Below are 22,453 nucleotides of genomic sequence, written 5' to 3'. Positions count from 1 at the left end.
GAGACCAGCCTGTCTCTACTAAAAATACAAAAATTAGCCAGGCATGGTGGCGCATGCCTGTAATTCCAGAGGCTCAGGAGGCTGAGGGAGGAGAATTGCTTGAACCCAGGAGGCGGAGGTTGTGGTGAGCCAAGATCACACCACTGCACTTTAGCCTGGGCAATAGAGTGAGACTCTGTGTCAAAAAAAGGGGACGGCAGGGAGGGGTGGAGGAGGAGGAAGAGAAGGAAGAGGAGGAGAAATAATAGAGCATTTCTACCACCCCAAAAGACACTTCATACTCTTTACAGTCAATTCCCTGACCCCACCCCAGTCCCACACAATCAGTGATCTTCTTTCTGTTATTATAGTTTTGCCTTTTAAAGAATCATACAGGAAATCTTGTCTGTCTGACTTCTTTCACTTGGCATAGGCTTTGAGATTAATGCATGTTGCTCTGTGTATCAGTAGTTGTTCCTTATATTGCTGAATAATATTCTGTAATGTACCTATAGCACAATTTGTCTATCTACTTACCCGTTGATGGACATTTGGGTTATTTCTAGGTCTCAGATATTAATAATAACATTTATTTGAAGATTTGTGTACAAGCCTTTATGTGAACATTTGCTTTCATCTCTCTTGGGCAAATACAAGTGAGAGTGTTGGTAGGTGTATCGTAGTGTATACTTAACTTCATGAGAAGCTACCAAAATATTTTTCAAGTAACTATGCTATTTCTCATTCCCACCAGCAGTATAGGAGTGATCCATTTGCTCTGCAGCCTCACCAGCATTTGGTATTGTCAGTTTCTTTTAATTGAGCCATTCTTATGGGTGTGCCATGGCATCTCTTTGTAGTCTTACTTTGTATTTACCTGATGACAAATGTGCTTATTAGTGATTCATATGTATTTTTTTGGTGAAGTGTCTATTTAAATCCTTTGCCCATTTTTACTGTTGTCTTATTATTAATAAATTTGATGAGCACCTTTTTTTTTTTTTTTTTTTTGAGACGGAATCTCACTCCGTTGCCCAGGCTGGAGTGCAGTGCAGTAGCACGATTTCAGCTCACTGCAACCTCTGCCTCCCAGGTTCCAGAGATTCTCGTGCCTCAGCCTCCTGAGTAGCTGGAATTACAGGCGTGCACCACCACGCCTGGCTAATTTTTGTATTTTTAGTTGAGATGGGGTTTTGCCCTGTGGCCAAGCTAGTCTCAAACTCCTGACCTTAAGTGTTCAGCCCGCCTCAGCCTCCCAAAGTGCTTGGATTACAGGTGTGAGCCACCGCACCTGGCCAGATGAGCACTTTTTAACCCCAAAATGTAAACTCTCAAATGCTTTTCCTGCTGGAGGCAGTGTGATGTTGTGCTTGGGAGCACAGACTAACAGACGATCTGAGCATGGGTCCCAGATCTCCCACCCGTAGCTCCGCAACCCACAACCAGTTACCTGAGCTGAGTCTCAATTCTCTCATCAGTAAAACGGAGGTGATTACGAATCCATGTCACAGAGGTGTCGCAGGGACTAAATGAGATCATCTTAGCACAGTACCTGGCACAATAAACATTCAGTAAATTAGCTGTTTTATTTTTGTTGAAAAATGCATTACAAAAGCCTAGTATTACGAATTCAAAAACCAGTTTCTAAAGAAAGACATTGAGCAGGAAGGAAATGCAGAGAGAATTCCTGAGTATGCCGAAGATGCTGGTTACAGAGAGGACTTGAGTGGCCGGCAGCCACTCCCCACACACAAATCTGAACTCTCATGGGACTGCTGTCCTGGAGTGCTTTCCATCAGCCCTGGGAGGGGACAGTAACCGTGAATCAACCCAAAAGATGGGTGGAAGAGAGAGGGCTGGCCAGCAGCAAGCCTCTGCAGGCTGAACACCCAACAGTCTTCCCTGCCATGCCAGGAGCCTAGCTGGTTTGCTCTGTAAAACCCAATAGAACAAGCTTGTCCAACCCACGGCCCACAGGCCGCATGTAGCCCAGGACGGCTTTGAATGTGGACCAACACAAATTCATAAACTTTCTTAAAACATTATGGGATTTTTAAAAATGTATTTTATGTGTGCCCTAAGACAGTTCTTCCACTGTGGCCCAGGGGAGCCAAAAGACTGGACCCCTCTGCAGTAGAACTTTCAAGTGACTCAACTCAACTCAACTGGATGGCTTTTATTGCTTTTCCCTTTTTGTAGTGGGTTGGTGAGAGGAGATGGAAAAGTTTATTTTAAAAAGTCAGCTCCAAGACCCCTTTGGTCCCATTGTAGCTGAGTAGGCTTCAGGGGAGGGGAGAGCCTACCCCATGCTTTAGATGGGGCCCTCTTGCTATGCTAGAGACTGTGACTCCTGCCTTGAGCATCCCTGGGCAGCAGAGGAGCCCTTGGAGGTGGCCCGGAGGCGTGGAGCTTCTCCCTTGGCGACTGAAGGCAGACACTGAGACAAGACTAGGGATGGTGACTTTGGATCCTGGGGCAGACACTGTTCTACTGTATTCATAATACATTAATTCTACCTTCTGCATTATATCTTTCTTTTCCTCAAATTTTTTCCTTGCTGAAATGGATCTGAAAATATCAAGCAGCCAACAGATATATTCAACCACTCTAGATAAAGAAAGAGATTTTAAGTATTTTCGATGTGTCATGTTCTAGGATAGGTTGGGTTGTTAAAACTGAAGAAGACAGATACCCATGCATAGAGATAGGGAATTATAGATTTCATAGCTTCAAGTGGAGACAGGAGGCTCAGATTGTTAAGTAACGGCTTGGCCAGGAGAAAGCCTCATTCTTTGCCCTCTGGTTACTATTTTCGAGAGCTTGGACAAGTCACTGAACCTTAATGAGAATATTCAAGGCTGGTGTGCTCGGAGCCTCCCTGGATGACACTTTCTTTCCATTTACACTTCAAGTCTTCATCTATATTTATCAAGGCCTCACAATGTTGGCCCAGTGGTGTGGGTTTACAGAGGCATCATTCATTTATTCATTCATTCATTTACTGGCATTTACTGAGTACCTATTATGGTCTAGGGGATGGGGCCATGAATAAGACATGGTCTCTGTGCTCAGCAATTTCAATAGAAAGTGAAAAACATGCAAAAGTATGGGTAGTTCAAAAGCTCTCAGGCTGGGTGCAGTGGCTCATGCCTGTAATTCCAACACGTTAGGAGGCCAAGGTGGGTGGATCACCTGAGGTCAGGAGTTGGAAACCAGCCTGGCCAACATGGTGAAACCCCATCTCTACTAAAAATACAAAAATTAGTCTCTAGTGGTGATGGGCGTCAGTAATCCCAGCTACCTAGGAGGCTGAAGCAGGAGAATCTCTTGAACCTGGGAGGTGGAGGTTGCAGAAAGCCAAGATTTTGCCACTGCTCTCCAGCCTGGGTGACAGAGTGAGACTCCATCTCAAAAACAAAACAAAACAAAACAAAACACCTCTCTGAGTTCCAGCCACACCTTCTTTCAGTTCCTCAAACACCTCCTGTCTCTCCTCCAGGAGGCTTTTGTGTAAACTCTTATTTGGAATGCCCTTGGCTACCTCTGCCCACCCTCTCGCTAACCCTCCTGATCCCTCAAACCTCTCACTTTGCTTGGATCGCTTCTACTTATCTCAGTTTAAATGTCACATCTTTGGGTCAGATTTTCTTGTCACATGCTCTCTTAGAACCCTTTCCTCTGCAGCATTTATCACCCTAATAAATAATAAGCCGGAGTTAAAATAATAACAGCTATGGAATATGTGCCTCCCCTGCAGACTGTAACCTCCATTATGAAAGGACTCTTTTGATTTTGTTCATTCCCATATCCTGAGCAGGGCCTGGAGCACAGAAATAATGAATGAATGAGTATGTCCAAGATGTACTGAAAGAAAGAGGGAGCTGCCAGTTCTGCCTGACTGGGGGAGCATGCGTGGTGGGCAAGGGAGCTTCACAGGGTTTTTCCGGAAGTGCCCAGGATGAAACTGTGCTTGAAGGAAACTCAGATGTCAGTTTTTCAGATTGTGCTCTCTCTATATCTAGATACCCACAGATCTTTCTAGAACTTTGTGTAGCATTTTGAAAATGTCGTTAAACAGATATGAATATAGTTAAATGTGTAGTGTTCTGCAAATGTAGTTAAACAGAATTCAATAATTTATAAAAGCTTCTTCTAATGTTCTTCTGAATCCAGTTATTTTTCTTCTGCCTCCAAATTAGACACTTCCCCCATGCATTAATTCCAAGTCTAGTCAAGGATTAAGTAAGTAAATAATGTGCATGAAAAAAATTTCTTCATGTTTGCTAATAATCTAATGACTGTGACATCTAAGGAAATGCCTTGATTTATGGGTAATAGGGCTATCTAGAATTTTCAAGGGATCATGGACAAGTAATAATAGGCAATTCGATGGAGCGTCCATGCAAGACCACTGGTGCAGATAAAGACTGATTAAAGTGGAAAATGTTCTTTTTTCTTCTTAGCTTCCTGTTCTGCCACTGCTTTGATAACGTGAGCCAAGCCCTGTTGGCCTCTGCAGGACAAGCCCTGGGCCGCACTCTGGGCATGCTTGAACCTGTCTGACATGTCACTTCAAGGACAGCCCTGAGCCTCTGAGAATGGGCCTGGGAACCATCAGAAATTATAACTATTTGCAGCAGACAGGGCCTCCTTTGGTCTCCAGCATAGTCCTTCCCTCATCTGCTCTTTTCACTTGACATGAAACTATTCATTTATGGGCCTGATTAGAGAGTTCTGAGCAAATACCCCCGAGTGACTCCAGAAAACATTCCCACCACCGCTCACTCTGTACAACTTTGGACAAGCTATACTTAGCCTCTCTCTGCCTCAGTCTCCTCAGTCAAGCAGGGGTGCTAGGCAAAGTGGCTTCCTCTTTGGGTTACGTTACATACTTTAACTATGAGCATGCACGCAGATGGCCTGGCATGTGCTAGGTGCTCAGGATGCTGCAGCTACTGAATTATTGTCATTGATTTCTTCTGCATGTGACCTGGATCCACAAGTCAAATGCAAAAATGTGACTGATGCTCCTCTCCTCTCTCCCTCCAGTACCGCCTTGTGAGGCCTACAAGGGCAGGGACCAGAGGGCCCCGCACCATGTCCTGCTCATGGTGGCCCAACTGCAGAGCTTCCTGAGGGGCCCCTTGCTGAGAGTCAGCTTCAGAACTGTGCTCCCTCCTGACTGCAAGGGAGTCGGGTTTGGGAGATGCTGTAACAGGAGAGGCTGCAGCTGACTGGGACGCAGGCTGGGGGCCGGGTCCTTGGGAAACTTGTTCTAATCTTAGAAGGTATGCCTTGGCTTCCTGCTGCAGCCTGAAGGACAAGTGTCCCAGACCCCAGGACACACACTCACACTCACACTGTCACTTGACTCCTGCCTGGGACGCAGGAATGGCCCCTAGTGAAGGGTACTTGTGTGGGCCTCCAGGTGGCTGTAACATACCCCAGGACTCCAGGCAACCCTGGAGGGGTGGCTCCCTGGAGCCCAGCCACCCTTCAGACTCAGAGGAGCTCTCAGTGAAGTCAGTTTTATTATTGAACTAAGCAATGTGAGAGTACCGCCTGACAGGGAGATTCTGAACTTACCTTGGAGAGTAACAAATTGTACATTTACTTGTTGGCCTAGGTGAGTGAATCCATCTAAATCACCCATGCTGGCTATGAAGAGACACTTTTTTCCCTCTCTTCCCCTTTGCTCAAAAAAAAAAAAATCCCGAGCTGTTCAGAGGCTGACAAGGTTGAGTTTGATTGGCACCTCTGCTTCTGCATGCCTGCTGGTGGGAAATGGAAAGAGAAGACAAAAATGGTTGTGTGTAACCCCCTGAGCTGCTGCTGAGTTCTGCCTCCTCATCCCAGCACCCTCTCCATCTCCTTTGCAGCCTTCACTCACCCTCCCTGTCTTCAGGCTCTGCCATCGCCTTGTAATTTGAACCAAGATTCACCCTTAGGTTCGTCTGACTCTGCAAATCCCAAGTAGGTGCTTCAGGGTCTGCCCTGGGCCCTCTGCTCTGACAGCTCACCCTTTCTGAGCACTCCTCCAGTTCTGCTCCTCCCCTGGGCTCCCCTCTCTGTAAATGATATTCCTCTCCACCCAGAAGCCAGAGCCAGAAATCTGGGCATCATCTGGACTCCTCCCTGCCCCCACTTGTCAGTCCCCAATTCTGGTCAGTCCTTCCTCCTAAATTGCTTTTGAGTCCTATCAACAGTCTCCCCTCCACTAAGCATACCTGCATCCAGGCCATCATCCTCTCTAGTTTTAAAGACTCCTAAAATCAACAGAATATTGACTCCAACCTTGTGGCTCCAAGCCATCCTTAAGATCTCTACTGATTTTCAGATGGACTTATCTGCTCATGGTCACCACTGGGACCAGTTTTCTGCCTCTGCTGAATCCCTGTTCTCCACTCTCTTATAAGGAGGGAGCGTCGTCTGCTCTGCTCCAGTGAATCTCTAGAGCCTGGCATGTTGTAGGGCCTCATTAATATCTACTGAGTATTTCATTCAATAAACTCCACATATCCAAGCTATTCCTTTCCTCCTCTAAATGTGGGCTACACTCTTAATTCTCACTCTACATGTTTAAAATGCACCCACAAATGAAAGGCTGCTATGTGCCATTCAACTTTCACTGAAAGCCTGCAGATTACATGAAGAGGTCATGCTGACACCACACACTAACAATTCTAAGTCAAGGGTTTGAGATCCCGATCCTCACAGGCCTTTCAGCCATCCCATTGACTGAGGTTTCTTTCTTGCCACTTCACCCTGGAAGGGGCCAGCCCTTTCTTAGCTCTCCTTGCTCCTGCTCTCCTCCACACTCACTCTTCCCAAGTGCAGCTCCCCACTCCCTTGGCAGATCCAGACCCCACAAGAAGCTCAGCCCAGTGAAAAGATCTTCCAGAGCCAGGATGCACCTTCTTCAGAAGGTGGTATCATTGTATAGCTGCGGACTTGTTCTTTTTTTACCTCCCATGACGGTGGCAGCGGCCTCCAGACTGGGCTCTCCACCTCCTGAAGCCCACTCCTGACCACCAGCCCACACATTTCTTACCCTGCAGCCACAGGCATCTTGCAAAAATAAATCTGTGGTTTTGCTCTTTGCTTATAACCCTCTGATGACCTCAGATAGCCCTTAGACTAGAGTCCCAACTTAGGCGGCCTTCCACGCTCTGGCTCATCTTGCACACATGCCTACATGCTGGAACTCGTCATTCCCTGGGGCTCCCCTGGCCTTGAACTCCTCACCTGTGCAGCTCCCTCAGCAATAATGACCAGCTCTGTTTATGCTGCAGGCTTGTCCAGGCTGGTACTTCCTCCTGGAAGTCTTCCTAGGTGCCTCTGGCCAGGTTGGGTGCTCCTGCTGTGCATTTCACGCTGTCCTTCCACAATCACAGCACCCTCAATTCAATGTCACCTCTGCCTCCTCAGGAGGCCTCTCATGACCTCCCTTGCAGAGGTCGAGGCTGACACTCTCTGTATTAGCACCACTCACATGCCATACATGCACTTGCTTATTCACTGACTGCCTAGCTCTCTCTACTGGAATGAGAGCCCCAGTGATAAGCAGTGACTTTCTCTTCTTACCCACCACATTCTCAGAACTCAGAGCACATTGTGGGTGCTTACAAATACTTGACCGACTGACTGTATTAGTTTCCTGTGGCTGCTGTAACAAATGACTGCCAACTTAGTGGCTTATACTAACAAGTTAAACTTATTATCTTAGAGTTCTGGAGGTCAAAAGCTCAAGATGAACTAAAATCAAGTTTTTGGCAGGGCTGCATTTCTTCTGGAGGCTCTAGGGAAGAAACCATTTTCTTGCCTTTTTCAGCTTCTAGAGGCTGCCTGCATTTGCTGGTTCGTGGCCCCTTCCTCCATCTTCAAAGCCAGCAATGGTGGGTAGTCTTTCTTGCCTCCATCACTCTGGCTCTCACTCTTCTACCATCCTCTTCCACTTTTAAGGGCCCTTGTGATAATATGGGACCCACCAAATAATCCAGAATAATCCTGTTTCAAGGTCAGCTGATTGGCAGCCTTAATTCCAATCTGCAACCTAAATTCCTCATTGCCACTTAATCTAACATATTCACAGGTTCCAGGGATTAGGATGTGGACACCTTTGGGGGCTGTTATTCTGCTACCATACTGACTGACTTATTAGGCTTTACATACTTGCTTAATTGTCTCTGTTCCACAGTAGGCCACAGACTCCAGAGGTATAAGCCATGCTCATCCTGTCCTTCTCTGGTGCATCTCATACAGGGTGCTTTCATTCATTGTGTCTTGAGAGCCTCACAGCTATCCCATGAGGAAGGCAAGGCAGGTGTTATCCCATTTTACAGATGAGGAGGCTGAGACTGCAAGAGCTCATGTGATCTGACACTCAAGAAAGAGGCAGAACCCAGATGATGCTCAGGACTGACGTTGTGTTCTTTACAGCCAGCCTCTGAGAGCTCCCTGCATTGGGCAATGGGAGAGCATATGAAAAATGGCAATAAGCATAATTAGAAGAAGAAGGGAAGAAGGAGGAGGAAGAAGACATGACAACTCCTCTTTTTAATAGCACTGCCTTAAAAGAGTAGCAGTGGTTACCTCCATTTGCCAAAGGTTTTCAGAATAGATTGAAACATAGGTTGATACTTATCTGCTTCCAGGTAATCCTTCTAAACAGCAAATCATATAACTTCCCTCATCGCCCTGGCTTAAGAAATGAAGTCCACATGTTGTAGCACAGCCTCAGTATAACTGCTTTCACCAAGCACTTGAGGTATGTATGAGCTGGCACCCAGGAAGCTCACAGTGAATGCTGGCTATGATGGCTGTCACCATATTAGGTACTTCTCATCACCACACAATGATACAGGTATTGCCAACCTGATTTTACAGATATTGAAACTGAGACTTAAGAAATTAAGTGACGCTAGGCACAGTGAATCAGGCCTGTAATTCCAGCACTTTGGGAGGCCAAGGCAGGCAGATCACCTGAGGTCAGGAATTTGAGACCAGCCTGACCAACATGGAGAAACCCCATGTCTACTAAAAATACAAAATTGGCTAAGAATAGTGGTGCATGCCTGTAATTCCAGCAACTCTGGAGGCTGAGGCAGGAGATTCGCTTGAACCCGGGAGGTGGAGGTTGCACTGAGCCGAAATCATGCCACTGCACTCAGACTGGGCAACAGGAATGAAACTCTGTCTTTAAAAAAAAAAAAAAAAAAAAAAAAAATCAAGTGACTTGCCCAAGGTCACCGATACATCTAATAAGTTCTGGAGCCTGAATTGTAACTTGTGTATGCCTTACTCTGGACAAGACAGCCACATCTTTCAATTTCTCTACCTTTCTTTTTGCTTAGACCAAAATGAACTAAAGTTTCCCATAGACACCATACTCTTCCATGCTTTTGACACTTTGCCTGTGCCAGCCAGCCCCTGTGCCTATAACATGCCCTTCGCCTTCTCCCCCATGCCCACCTTCTCTCCTAGCAAGCTCTTATTCCTCTTTCAAGACTCTGCGTAAGCATCACTTCCTCTTTGAAATGTTCCGGATTTACCCAAGCAAGTTAAGTACCCCTTCTCCTGAGCTTCCGTTGCAGTGTTACACATTTCCCAATTGCAGCAGTGGCCTGTTTTCATTCTGATAGTTCTATTACAAGTCTTCTGCCTTTCAACTACAGTAGAAGCTCCTTGAGCTCTAAAACCATGAAACTTCATCTTTATATCCTCACATCTGACCAGTGTCAGGCCCATAAGGTGTTCAATAAATATTCACTGAATAAATGAATAAGTAAACAGCCATGGACTGACTGCCCCCTCAAGCCAGACCCTTCATGGATGCTTGACATGAAACTTACTTTGTCTTCTTCACAGACCTATAAGCCCTCTCAGTGGTGGGTTGGAAGAGACTTCTCAGATGTGTCTGCAGCTGCAAGGCATTCTGGGAGCGGGGAAAGGCTGAGTGTGGGGGTGGAGGGTGCTGAGCACGAGGGAAGGGAAGTCACGAAGATGGAAGCAAAGCCAATTTCCCTCCATTGGTCCCTCCTGCCCACAATCCAACAGACTGGCTGTAAGGACTTGACAATTTTTTAAACAACAGTTTTATTGAGATATAATTTACATACAAGTCACCTATTTAAAGTGTACAAGGAAATAGTTTTTGGTATATTCACAGACTGTGCAACCACCACCACAGTCAATTTTAGAACATTTTCATCACTGAAAAAGAAGAAAGTCTGTATGCTTTAGCTATCACCCAACCTCCTGTCTTCCCGTCTCCTCCAGGCAACTTTTAATCTACTGTCTTTCTCTCTGGATTTGCCTACACCAGACATTTTATATCAATGGAGTCACATAGTATGTGGTCTTTTGTGACTGGCTTCTTTCACTTAGTATAATGTTTTCAAGGTTTATCACATTTACTATGTATTAGAGCTTCTTCTTTTTTTTTTTTTTTTTTTTTTAAGATAGAGTTTTGCTCTCATTGCCCAGCTGGAGTACATTGGCGTGATCTTGGCTCACTGCAACCTCTGCCTCTTGGGTTCTAGCGATTCTTCTGCCTCAGCCTCCAGAATAGCTGGGATTACAGGTGCCCACCACCACACCCAGCTAATTTTTGTATTTTTAGTAGAGAAAGAGTTTCATTATGTTGGCCAGGCTGGTCTCAAACGGCTGACCTCAGGTGATCCACTCAGCTCAGCCTCCCAAAGTGCTAGGATTATAGGTGTGAACCACCACACCCAGCCAACTTCATTCCTTTTTATGGGTGAAATATATTTGACTGTGAGGCTGTGTCACATTTTGTTTCTCCATTTGTCAGTGAATGGACATTGTATTAGTCTGTTCTCATGCTGCTAATAAAGAACACCCAAGACTGGGTAATTTATAAAGGAAAGAGGTTTAATGGACTCACAGTTCCACATGGCTGGGGAGGCCTCACAACCATGGCGGAAGGCAAAAGAGAAGCAAAGGCATGTCTCATATGGCGGCAGGCAAGAGAACTTTTGCAGGAGAACTCCTCTATAAAACCATCAGATCTCGTGAGTCTTACTCACTCTCACGAGAACAGCCTGGAAGAGACCCACTTCTGTGATTCAATTACCTCCCACCTGGTACCTCCCATTGCACATGGGAATTATGAGAGCTAGAATTCAAGATGAGATTTGGGCGGGACACAGCCAAACCATGTCAGACATGGACTTTGTATTTTGGTTCAGCTGTTTGACGTGACACAGAGCTCTGGACAGCCGGGATGTGTGGATATTCAAAACCCTTGTCATGACCCTAAAAGCCATAAAATGAAACTTAGCTATATTTATTTTTAATTGCTAGATACTACACACATCCATTTCTTAGGGATATGAGCTCAGGGAGGGGGTAAGAGTGTCTGTTAAGTTCCTGCCCTAGTAATCAAATAGTCCACCAAAATGGCTGAGTCCAAATGGTCTGCTCTTGAGCAAAGAATGGCTATAAGCAGCAGGGAGCACATCTTAGCTAGCTGGGGCTCTGTCTGGGACTTCTGTATCCAAGAGGGAATGGAAGGATAGGAGAAGATAGGTGCAAGCCTAGACATCCCTCAGAGTATTCAGAGATGCTGCTAGCCCCATAGCCAACATGCAGTAATAGCTAACAATTATCAAACACTTCCTACATGCCAGGCCCTGTTCTAAGCATTTCACGTACAAAAACTCATTAATCCTTCCAATGACCCTGTAACTTAGCTACTATGATCATCAGATAGGCCATCTGAGGCACAGACAAGTTCGGTAAATTGTCGAAGGCCATAGAACTAGTAAATGTAGAGCTGGGATTTGAACTCAGGCAGTCTGGTTCAAAGCCTGAGCTCCATGCTACTCCCTCCGTAGAACAGTGTAAAGCACAGTGCACCCTCCAGTGCATCAGCCTCCTTCCCGCCATCCATGAAAGAAAGGCAGTGAACCTGCCGGAAAACAAGATGAGTGTTTGCATATGGGGTTGGAGCACAGAATGATGGATGTTAATGGCCTCATTTATAGACAAGGAAACTGAGACTCAGTTTTGAACCCAGCATACATCAGAAGCAAGACTGAAACCCGGACCTAACTCTGAATTTGTTGTTCTCTGTGCACTTCTAATCCCGCTAGACGCAAAATAATTTCTTTTCTTTCCGTATGCCTGTACAACAGTTAACACGTTTAGAGACAGATTTCCCATACATCATCTCCCAAATTACACTGATAAAATCCTGTCACTGCAATGACATTCTGGATGAACATCTCCCTCCCCTCTGTGGTCCCCTGCTGCACCTGGGAATTTGCCCAGACACTAGCCATCACTACTAAACCCATGGACCCCCACCTGGAGGACCCTCCCAGGCACCAGAGGCTATGGATTATGCTGATTTTAAAATCACCGAGGCAGCCAGGACTGTTCCCCACAGTGTGAGGATGGCTCAACCCTGTCCAGACTGTTGGGTGACAATGCCAAGTCCTGGGAGCAAATGGGAAGCCCTGGAGGTTCCAAGCAGGGACACACTCCCAGGGTCAGTGCCTGTGTGGGGATCCTGTGTGTGAGTGGAGCACGTCATGTGGGATTTTCCCTAGGGGTGGGTTGCAGAGGACAAGGACCTGCCATTTTCAGATCCTTAAAGCCTACAGGTGGTTAGGTAGGGGACATCTGGGACTTTTTTGGTCTTGTGTGAAAAATCTGATTACATGTATTTGTTAACATATACTTGTTTCAATTCCTCTTTATCTCTGTGTATTCTCCTCACCCCTCAAAAAGGCTGTTCACTCCTTGAGGGCCATCATGGTCACCCCCAGGCATTCTACAGTGTCTACAGATGCTTAGGAAGGAATGACCAAATGACACAACAGTGTGGATGGGCACGCAACATTCATGAGTGACATTCAGGATTTCTTACCCTCTATCACTTTAGCCAAAGAAATCTTCTGGCCCCAACCCATGTAAACCAAAGTATCTGAGACAGATCTTAGTCAATTTAGAAAGTTTATTTTGGCAAGGTTAAGGATGTGACCCCGGGAGGCAGGCCTGTGCCTTTCTCCACAGATGATTTTGAGGGCTTTTTTTTTTTTTTTTTTTTTTTTTGAGACGGAGTTTCGCTCTTGTTACCCAGCCTGGAGTGCAATGGCACGATCTCGGCTCACCGCAACCTCCGCCTCCTGGGTTCAGGCAATTCTCCTGCCTCAGCCTCCTGAGTAGCTGGGATTACAGGCACGCACCACCATGCCCAGCTAATTTTTTGTATTTTTAGTAGAGACGGGGTTTCACCTTGTTGACCAAGGTTGGTCTCGATCTCTTGACCTTGTGATCCACCCGCCTCGGCCTCCCAAAGTGCTGGGATTACAGGCTTGAGCCACCGCGCCCGGCCGATTTTGAGGGCTTTAATATTTAAAGGGGAAAGGGTGAATATTGGGGAAAGAGGAAGACATTTTATTTATATATTTTTTGAAACAGAGTCTTGCTCTGTCACCCAGGCTGGAGTGCAGTGGTGTGATCTTGGCTCACTGCAACCTCCACCTCTCAGGTTCAAGCGATTCTCTGCCTCAGCCTCCTGAGTAGCTGGGATTACCAGCATCTTCCACCAAGCCCAGATAATTTTTTTTGTATTTTTAGTAGAGACGGGGTTTCACCACCTTGGCCAGGCTGGTCTTGAACTCTTGACCTCGTGATTCACCTGCCTCAGCCTCCCAAAGTGCTGGGATTACAGGCGTGAGCCATTGCAACGGCCAAGAGGAGGAAATTTTTTAAAGGTGTGGGTAGATAAGAGACAAATGGTTGCATTCTTCTCAGACTTTGATCAGTCTTTCACCGGAACACAACTTACATGTGAGAGATGGGTAGAGAAAACAGTCTACCTATGCCTCCATAGCTCAGTGAATCTGCATTTTTACATCAGAGGAAACATCAGATATGCATTTGTCTGGGGTGAGCAGGAGTGACTTAGAGTTCTGTCCTTTGTCCCCAACCTGTGAAGATAAGCTAGCAATTTACATTGTCAGGGTAAAATCCAACAAAACTGTTTTAGGGTAAAGATCCTGAGCCCCACAAGGAATCTCCTAGTGGGAAAATTGTGAGGGGGGCCTGTCACTTTTTAGTCTTTGTCTATCTTATTCAGGAATAAAGTGGGAGGCAGATTTGCCTGATGGGTTTTGCAGCTTGACTTTTCCCTTTGGCTTAGTGATTTAGGGTCTGAGATTTATTTTCCTTTCACACCCATCCCATCTGTACTCTACACCAAAATGCTCTCCAGGCTCCCACTGGAATAACAGGACCAGTCCCTTTACTTCTAGCATGAACGGCAGCCTAGGGTGAGCGCAGACAGCCCAGACCCCAGTCTTTGGGCCTCCTCTCTTCCCTATTCTCTGTTTCCTCTGACCTTACGCTGCCCTGTAACATCAATCAACCACCATCTCTAGCTAGTGACTCTCCAAGTTTGGTTTCCGGCCTGAAACACTTCTCTGAACTCCAGACTTGGGTATATATTCAACCTCGTCCGCGGCTTCTCCACTTAGATGTCTAATAGACGTGTCAGACTTTCATGACCCAGGAAGAACTATTCATTGCCCACCTAGCTCCAGTGGCCCCTCTCTCCACAACGTGGCTTTCCCACTCAGAAGCAAATACCCCGCGCATCTTGCTATCCAAGTCAAACACTCGGGAGTCATCCACGATTCTTCTCTTTCCCTTGCTCACACCCATGCTTCGGTCATTCCCAGCAGCCCGACCTTCAAACCCCATCCTCCCGCACAAGCCCCGTTCCCCCCCATGCCCTCTCTCAGCTGGGCTGCTGCCTCTGCTCACCCTCTTCCACCCTCTTCCCTCCTCCACAGACAGAGCCTTGATGTGTGATTCAGGTCACATCCCTCCTTGAAACCCTCCAAATGACATCCCGCTGGCTCGGGATAAAACACAAACTGCGTGCTCTGGTCCACGAGGCCCAGCGTGGCTGGCCTCACGCCGCCGCTCACATCTTCCCACTCCCTCTTGTCCCGGCCACACTTCTCTTTCTCTGCCCCTCAACCTTTGTTCGTGTCTGTGCCTCTGCTCGGAACAGTTTTTTTTTTCTTCCCTCTTTTCCCCAGCTGGGATTCAACTCATGTGCTCTCTCTTCAGCACGTTCCCATAAAATAAAATAAGTGCCCTGTTTTATTTTCTTCATAGCGTTTAACGAACTATCTCATGGTTTAGCTGTGTGCCTGTTTGTTGCTGACGCAGCCACTCCTGCAGGGCAAGGACTCTGTGTTGTTCACTAATATATCTCACGGCCTAGACCGGTAAATGCTTATTAACAAGAGACAGAGGAAGCTAAGTCTCCCAGTAGAGGTGTGGAGTGAGCACAGCGTGTTGGTGTGGAAAGAGCTAGAACTTTGGAATCCAGAAAATTCTCATGCCTGCACTTACTGACTTGAATAGGAAGTTACTTAGCAACTCTGGGCCCCAGTTCCTCTTTTAGAGAGGTAAGATTATAGAAAATATATCAGTGACGGTAGGGACACTGCCTCCCGCATAGGAGGGCTCTGGTAGGTGGGTAAGTCAAATGGACCAGCCTGGTTCCCAGTCCAGCACGCCTTCCATTCTCCTAGGATGGTTGCCGTCAAACACTGGGATACATAGAAGAACCAGGGATAAGTAAGGGTGTAAAGGAAGATTCTAGAGTCATTGCAGTATTTCAGAGAGACTCTATGGAGGTCCTTTTGAAGTGATAGTTTAAGGATTCTCACACTAGAAGGGGTGATGCCCTTCCGTTCTGGAGGAGTGAAGAGGCAAACACAGCTCAGATCCTCGAGGCTCTAGGCTCTGGCCTATTTCTGTTGAGTGAGAGAGCCTTCCTTTTAGCCGAGAGCATGGTTCTTCCAGCCCCGCTGGGCCCTCTCACTGCATCTTCTCTTAAGCTATAGATGATGAGGCCTTCCCTGGTGCCTTGTTTCCCGAAACCACAGCCCAAAGGCTGGGAGATACTGAGACCCTGGACCTACGTGGAGGGTGGAGAGACAGCGCAGAGCCGGGGACATAGGTGGAGCCTCGTCTGGCCTGCACATAAAGATCTCATTCTGTGGACGGTCAGCAGGGTCCAAACAGTGTTTACGCAACATGGCAGCCGCTCAGGGGAAGTTCCATGCTGTCCAGACACAGGGGCTCCTCAGTTCTCAGAAGAAAGTCCCATAGAAATAGAAAGTAAACAACAGAGGTGATTTTCTCCTGGCTTTGGCAAAGTCAGACAGTAACCACAGGCATGGTTTCCGAGCTACCTGGCATAGCCTAGCTGGAAAGTAGCGGGGAGGGCTTTGTAAGCAAGACTTGGGCCGGGAAGCCGGAGTGCAGGCCTGCGATCTGTAAAGACAAGTGTGAGCTACAGCAGGGCACAGAGCGGAATGAGTGCAGAAAACGTCTAACATGGACAATGACCCGAGAGGAAAGGACAAGCTGAAGTCAGGGCAATGACCAGGACGTAGAGGGTGGATGCTGGCAGAGGGAGGACTTACCTCTGGGTGTGGTCCATGGGGTGAGTTGAGGGTGTCAATGACTCTGGGAGCAGGTGTCCAGGCCATGACACCACATACCAGCAGACCAGGTCAGATGGGAGAAGGAGGAGGAGGAAGAAACCAACCTTAGATAAGCACATTCTTTTTTTTTTTTTTTTTTTTTTTTTTTTTGAGACAGAGTCTCATTCTGTTGCCAGGCTGGAGTGCAATGGCGAGATCTCAGCTCACTGTAACCTCCGGCTTCCTGGTTCAAGTGATTCTCCTGCCTAGACCTCCCAAGTATCTGGGACTACAGGCATGCACCACCACGCCCAGCTCATTTTTTGTATTTTTTAGTAGAGACGGGGCTTCACCATGTTGGCCAGTATGGTCTCAATCTCTTGACCTCGTGATCTGCCCACCTCGGCCTCCCAAAGTGCTGGGATTTTTTTTTTCCTGAGGCAGAGTCTCTGTTGCCCAGGCTGGAGTGCAGTAGTACAGTGTTGTGAGCATGGCTTACTACACCCTCGGCCACCTGGGCCCAAGTGATCCTCTCTCCTCAGCCTCCTGAGCAGCTGGGACCATAGGCACACATCACTACACTAGGCTAATGTTATGTACAGATGCAGTCTCTCTTTATTGCCCAGGCTGGTCTTGAACTCCTGAGCTCAAGAGATCCTCCTGCCTTAGACTCCCAAAATGCTGGGATTACAGCCATGAGTCACTGTGCCCCGTCAAGCACATTCTACGTTTCAGGCTCTGTGCTAAGTACTTTATAGACATCACAGGAACAGAGAAAGAACATTTAATCCCAGAGAGGCTAAAGGTGTCTTAGGAAAGTCTGGGAATAGGTAGAGACACTGAAGTTCTTCTCAGACCTAAGAACAGTCAAGGTGAGGGTGTGGCCTTAGCAAGACGGCCATGAAGAGCTCCTGGCCCATGACAGAGGTGGTGTGGCGCTGAACACACCAGAGGGGTGTTAGCAGCTGTACGTGCCACAACTGTGAGGCAGAGATCCAGGCAAAGCCTCAAACAGTCTGAGCCACCAGCCCTGGCTCATCCCCAAGACCACGCTTCTTCCATTGCACCTTTGCAACTGAGTGGCTCATAATAATGTTGAGATCTGTATAGCACTTTACAGTTGACAAGGCACTTTCACAAGTGATGCTGCATGACTGATGTCCATTACTGGGGTCTTGGGAGTTGGAGTCAGATGTTTCACAGATTATCCTGTTTGGCCAGTCCTGTGTGACTCTGGCTCTCACTTGCCTTCTCTGGGTTTAGTGTGCGCAGAGGGCAGACGGTAATAATCAATCGGTCTTCTGCAAAAGAGAATGGGAAGTGTCTGGAGAGGGGCTGATGGCGAGAGGATCTGCCAAGCATCAACAAGCTCTGGAGTCCTTCGTCTAAAGAAAACCCATTCACTAGGCTCCAGAAACAAACTCAGAGGTGTTAGAATCTTTCCTTCTACCCAGCTTTTAAGCCCTAAATGCTTCCAGAAGCCTCAGAGTTCTCTCACGTCTGAGCCCCTTGCCAAGGCCAGTTTTGAGACAGGGAAGTAAGGGAGGAGCTTTTGATTCCTATACAGCTCTATTTTTAACTGGAATTTATCTTCCTGCACCACCAGTGATTGGCGCCTTTGAAGCTGAGGTAAAGCACACTGTCAGCAGGATCTGAGCATAAATAGCAAGGGACAGAGAGGCTGGTCTGTGATGTGGGCAGGAAGTTAGACAGATGGACAAACCAATCAGCCAGCGTCTCTGCCAAGAACAGCTCAATTAATCACACACTGTCCCCAAGCCTCTCTGTCGTGTTCCACTCTCTGACTTCCTTATGTGGCAAGTGTGAGGGTAAAATGGGTCATGTCTGGGAGCCCCTCCCCAGAGGGGAACTCATCAGGGTGGGGCCTCGCACTCCCCAGCATTCCCCCAGCATCATGGGGAAATCTGGCATCTTGAATAGAGGTGAATCCTTTTATATCTTTATGCAAAAATCAGCATTTGGTGTTTAGGCTGGGATGGAGATGAGCCTGAATTATATAGTAAGCGACAGTAAAAGGGTACCTGTATTTTCCTCCAGAACAGCTATTCACAGACCAGAAAGTCTATGGCTCCAGCAGTTCCTTCAAATCTCTAAACAAAGCTGCCTTCTTCTTTTTCTTTTTCTTTTTTTTTCTTTTGAGTCTCTCCCTGTCACCCAGGCTGGAGTGCAGTGGCGCAATCTTGGCTCATTGCAACCTCCGCCTCCTGGGTTCAAGCAATTCTCCTGCCTCAGCCTCCCAAGTAATTGAGATTACAGACACTCAGCACCATGCCTAGCTAATTTTATATTTTTACTAGAGATGGGTTTCCCCATGTTGGCCAGGCTGGTGTCGAACTCCTGACCTCAAGTGATCCACCTGCCTTGGCAGGCCTGAGCCACCTCGCCCAGCCTGACAAAGCCTTCTTCTCAAACCTTTGCTCCATTAACTTCTCTGTCAGAAGTTGGTGCGGGGTGAGGAGACCTGCCCCTCCCTTGCTCTAAGGGGACAGCCTCTTAGAATGCCTAAAGTTATTTACCTTGGAGGGAACACCCAAATAAAGCTTGGAGGCTCAGAGACACCACTTTTAACATAAAAGAAGGGCCATGGAAGAGTGTGTGTGTGTGTGTGTGCGTGCGTGCGCGTGTGTACGTGTGTGTGTGTGTGTGTGTGTGTGTGTGTACAAGGGAGTAAGCTCACTGCGGGAGGGAAGCATCCCTTGCTTTTGTAGACCACGAGAGCCAGGGAAAGGCAGAGATGGGCTTCCTCAGACAAACTGCTGCCCGAGTCCTCTGATGTTCAGACTAGATGGGAGGAGGGGAAGTGAGGGGCGGTTCAGCATCTGTGTAAGAAATGCTGCCATCATGGTGACAGAAGACCAAAACCTAATGTCTCTGGGACTGGACATGTAAAAAACCTTATTAAAACCAAGCAATTGTGTAGGCCTCCTGTAACAAGGCGGAAGGAACTGGTCATTTCCGGCATCACCGATTTACTCTATGTGTCTTGGTGACAAATGGTGCATGAGAATGAATGGTGTCCTGGCTGCATGTTGGCCTCTTCAGGAAACCTGGAGGCACCTTGATGAAGGGACGGCCATGGTAAACTGATGACCTGCACCAGAAGTCACCCTTACCTAACCCTAACCTAACCCTAACCCTAACCCTAACCCTAACCCTAACCCTTACTCATTGCCAGTAACAGTAACAACCACCCTTCCAAAGCACTTGCGATGTGCCAGGCCTTGTCCCAGCACTCTGGGTACAGAGCAAATCATGTAATCCACAAAACAACTGACGAGGGATGCACTATGACCATCCTCATCAAGGCACAGAAGGGTTAAGCCATTTGCCCCAGGTCCCCAAGCTGGTAAGAGATGGAAAAAGTCGGTGCCTGAGTCCAGGCAGATTGGCTCCCATCCGCTGTGCTATCTGCTCTCAAGTCATTTATTTGTTAATTCCACAAATATTTACTGAACACTTCTTTGCCCACGGCGTTCAAGTAGGGAACACAAGACATATGTGTTTCAAGTTCAATAAAGGACTTTTGCTCACCCTCGTTCCGGAGCTGAACAAGTGAAGGAGATGCGTACGCTGTCGCTGACATAACCCTTTGCTGGTGGGTCTTTGAGGAATGAGGAACCTGGACCTTACTGCCTCTAAGATCCCTGGGCAGCCCTCCAGGACAGGACCAGGTTTTGTTTGTCTCCAGGCCCCCAAAGCCACACCCAGGGCCAAGAGCATTGTAGATATTCACTAAATGTGCTTGCCCAAATGTTTTGTTTTTTTTTTTTTTTCCCTAACCCTAAGTCCTTGAATGCAGGAGGTAGTTGGATAATGCTGTTAAAATACCTCATTGTCATAGCATTCCTGCTTGTGGCCACGAAACAAGTGCCCTGCTTGGCACCTGGTACCCATTTGCTGATTAACTGTTGCTGCTTCTCGATTTGCCAGGAAAGACCGACAGAGACCAATGCCAATGTGGACAACTCAGCGTCCCTTTCGGTGGCCCAGCTGGCCGGGAGGTTTAGGGAGCAGGCGGCCGCAGCCAAGGAGGTGAGTCAGGAGGCTTCAGAGCAGCCTCTTCTGTAGCGGGCAGGAGAAGGGGAAATCTGGTCAGGCCCAGCGGAGAGGGAGGGAGGAGGCTGGGGAGTTACCAAATTAGGAAGTGAAGTCAAGAGCTGGAGGGGTTTCTCTGAATGTGAGGAATGTCCCACTGCTGCTGTGCCTGTGCAGAATCTGTCCCCACCAGGGTGAGGCTTACACACTGGCCAGGACGGATGAGACACAGGGCAGTGTCCATCAGAGATGCGCATCTGTATCCATTTCCATCATGATCATCCACCGACGTAGACTTAGATCCCACACAGCTGTGCGGGGCCTGGATTGGGTCAGAATAAAGAAGTTCCTACACCCAGCTCCTTTCCCATAGCCAGAGCAAGTCAAGGCTGGGGCAGACTACAAACTGCGAATGGAGAAGGAAGAGAGGACTTGAAGGGAAGCACGTTTGGATAGGAAACCAGGGATCAGGAAGGAAGAGAATCCAGTGACCAACAGAGGAAAGTGTGACAAGGGAGAGTCTTAATTTTGGAGAAATTTGGGCTAGATTTTCTTGAGTCGTGCAGTGTGAGGAGCTCATTAGAAGTGAGATGAGGGAAGGGCGCCCCAAGGTGGAGAGAAATCTATCATGGCCCCTTGGGGCAAGTGAGTACTTACTTGCCTTGCGTTTTTAGGTGCACTATTTTGGGCTTTTGTTTTCCCATCCGAAAAATTGGGTTCATAATTTCTAGACTGTATAGGCATGTCATAAAGGATAAAGAAGATAGCTGAAAGCTGAATGTGATTCAGGTCAATGAATCTCAAGTAAAAAACGATGTTCTACCAGGAAAGGAAATGGAGCAGAGAGGCTGAAAGTCAAAATGGGTAGATGGTAAACAGAACTAATTTAAATAGTAAGCGGGCAGTCCCAAAGACACACAGTTCCCTTCCTCCATTCTTAAATATTCCTATGCTTCCCTAACGTCCTAACACTCCTAAATCCCTACACCTTCCTGAAACCAGTATCCACTTCCTTGCTCTTCCTCCCTGTTGCCTGATCAGCACTCTCTCTTTTTCTCTCTGTGTGTCTGTCTGTTGCCCTCCCTCCAGACACCAGCCAGTAAACCAACCCGAAGGAAACCGCCCTGTTCCCTCCCCCTGTTCCCTCCCAAGGTAGAGCTGGGCCAGAATGGTGAGGAGGTAAGTGCTGCTGCGGGCGCTCAGAAGATGCTGTGATGGGTTTTCTTTCTCCCTCTTGGACGAGGGGGCACCAAACTCATTCTTTAAAGCTCAGACTCTGCAGGGAACTTCTCCACTTCAGAGTGAATCTCCTCTTAAGTGCTTCTGGAATCCTTTACTTGGGAAAATAGTCTCCTCACTACTCCCTTTTACTGAGCCACCTTTATGATTTGTCAAGGACAGGAACACTATTTTTCAACCCTGAGCATTTTAGCAAAAAGAATGGGTCATATATTATTAACAGACCCAATTCAGGAACCAGGACTGTTCTGTTTTATTCCCAGGTCTGACTTAGATGATCTTGGGTTAAGGTATGGAGAAGACACCTTGAAAGGGGGCCACAGTTACATGGGGCAGGACGGAAGCCTGAGAAAACCCCGTGGCTCTGCAGTATCCTTGTAAAGCCTGGCTATTGTTCAGGATCATTGGAAGAAAACCAGAGCGCACAGAAGGCCTCATTGCCCTCAGCTATAAATAGCCATCGTTAACAATATAATAAAGGCTCTGGTATCATAGATCATGGCCAGTAATAGGTTCATAGCCTGCATATTCTATCTTTGTCTAATTGCAGCTGCAGGCGTGCCTTCACGCTTCATGCCAGCAGCCCACCAACCTTCACCATGGCCATGATCGGTGCCAGAAATTGATTTGCATGTTCTGTCATGTCACCTGGGAGGCCAACCCCAAAATAGAGGAAGCAAGCCAAAGACAGTTTCATTCCC

The 22,453-nt window shown here is 47.4% G+C and overlaps 1 protein-coding gene across 3 annotated transcripts in view; it reads left to right on the top strand.

Moving 5' to 3' along the window:
- RCSD1 (RCSD domain containing 1) overlaps positions 1 to 22,453 on the top strand; it is a 76,275-nt gene that overhangs the window by 34,342 nt on the left and 19,480 nt on the right. For 2 of the 3 annotated variants that reach the window (XM_010338693.3, XM_039459898.2), the window contains exons 2-3: positions 20,409 to 20,510; positions 21,603 to 21,692. In XM_010338693.3, the coding sequence (XP_010336995.1) occupies positions 20,409 to 20,510; positions 21,603 to 21,692 (192 nt within the window). The remainder of the gene's footprint in view (positions 1 to 20,408; positions 20,511 to 21,602; positions 21,693 to 22,453) is intronic. The other variant, XM_010338692.3, reaches the window with a different exon arrangement.

This window comes from Saimiri boliviensis, chromosome 19, assembly GCF_048565385.1.
Source record: "Saimiri boliviensis isolate mSaiBol1 chromosome 19, mSaiBol1.pri, whole genome shotgun sequence".
Taxonomy (NCBI): Eukaryota; Metazoa; Chordata; class Mammalia; order Primates; family Cebidae; genus Saimiri; species Saimiri boliviensis.
Note: the sequence above shows the minus strand (reverse complement) of the source record. Positions and strands in the feature narration are given on the sequence as shown.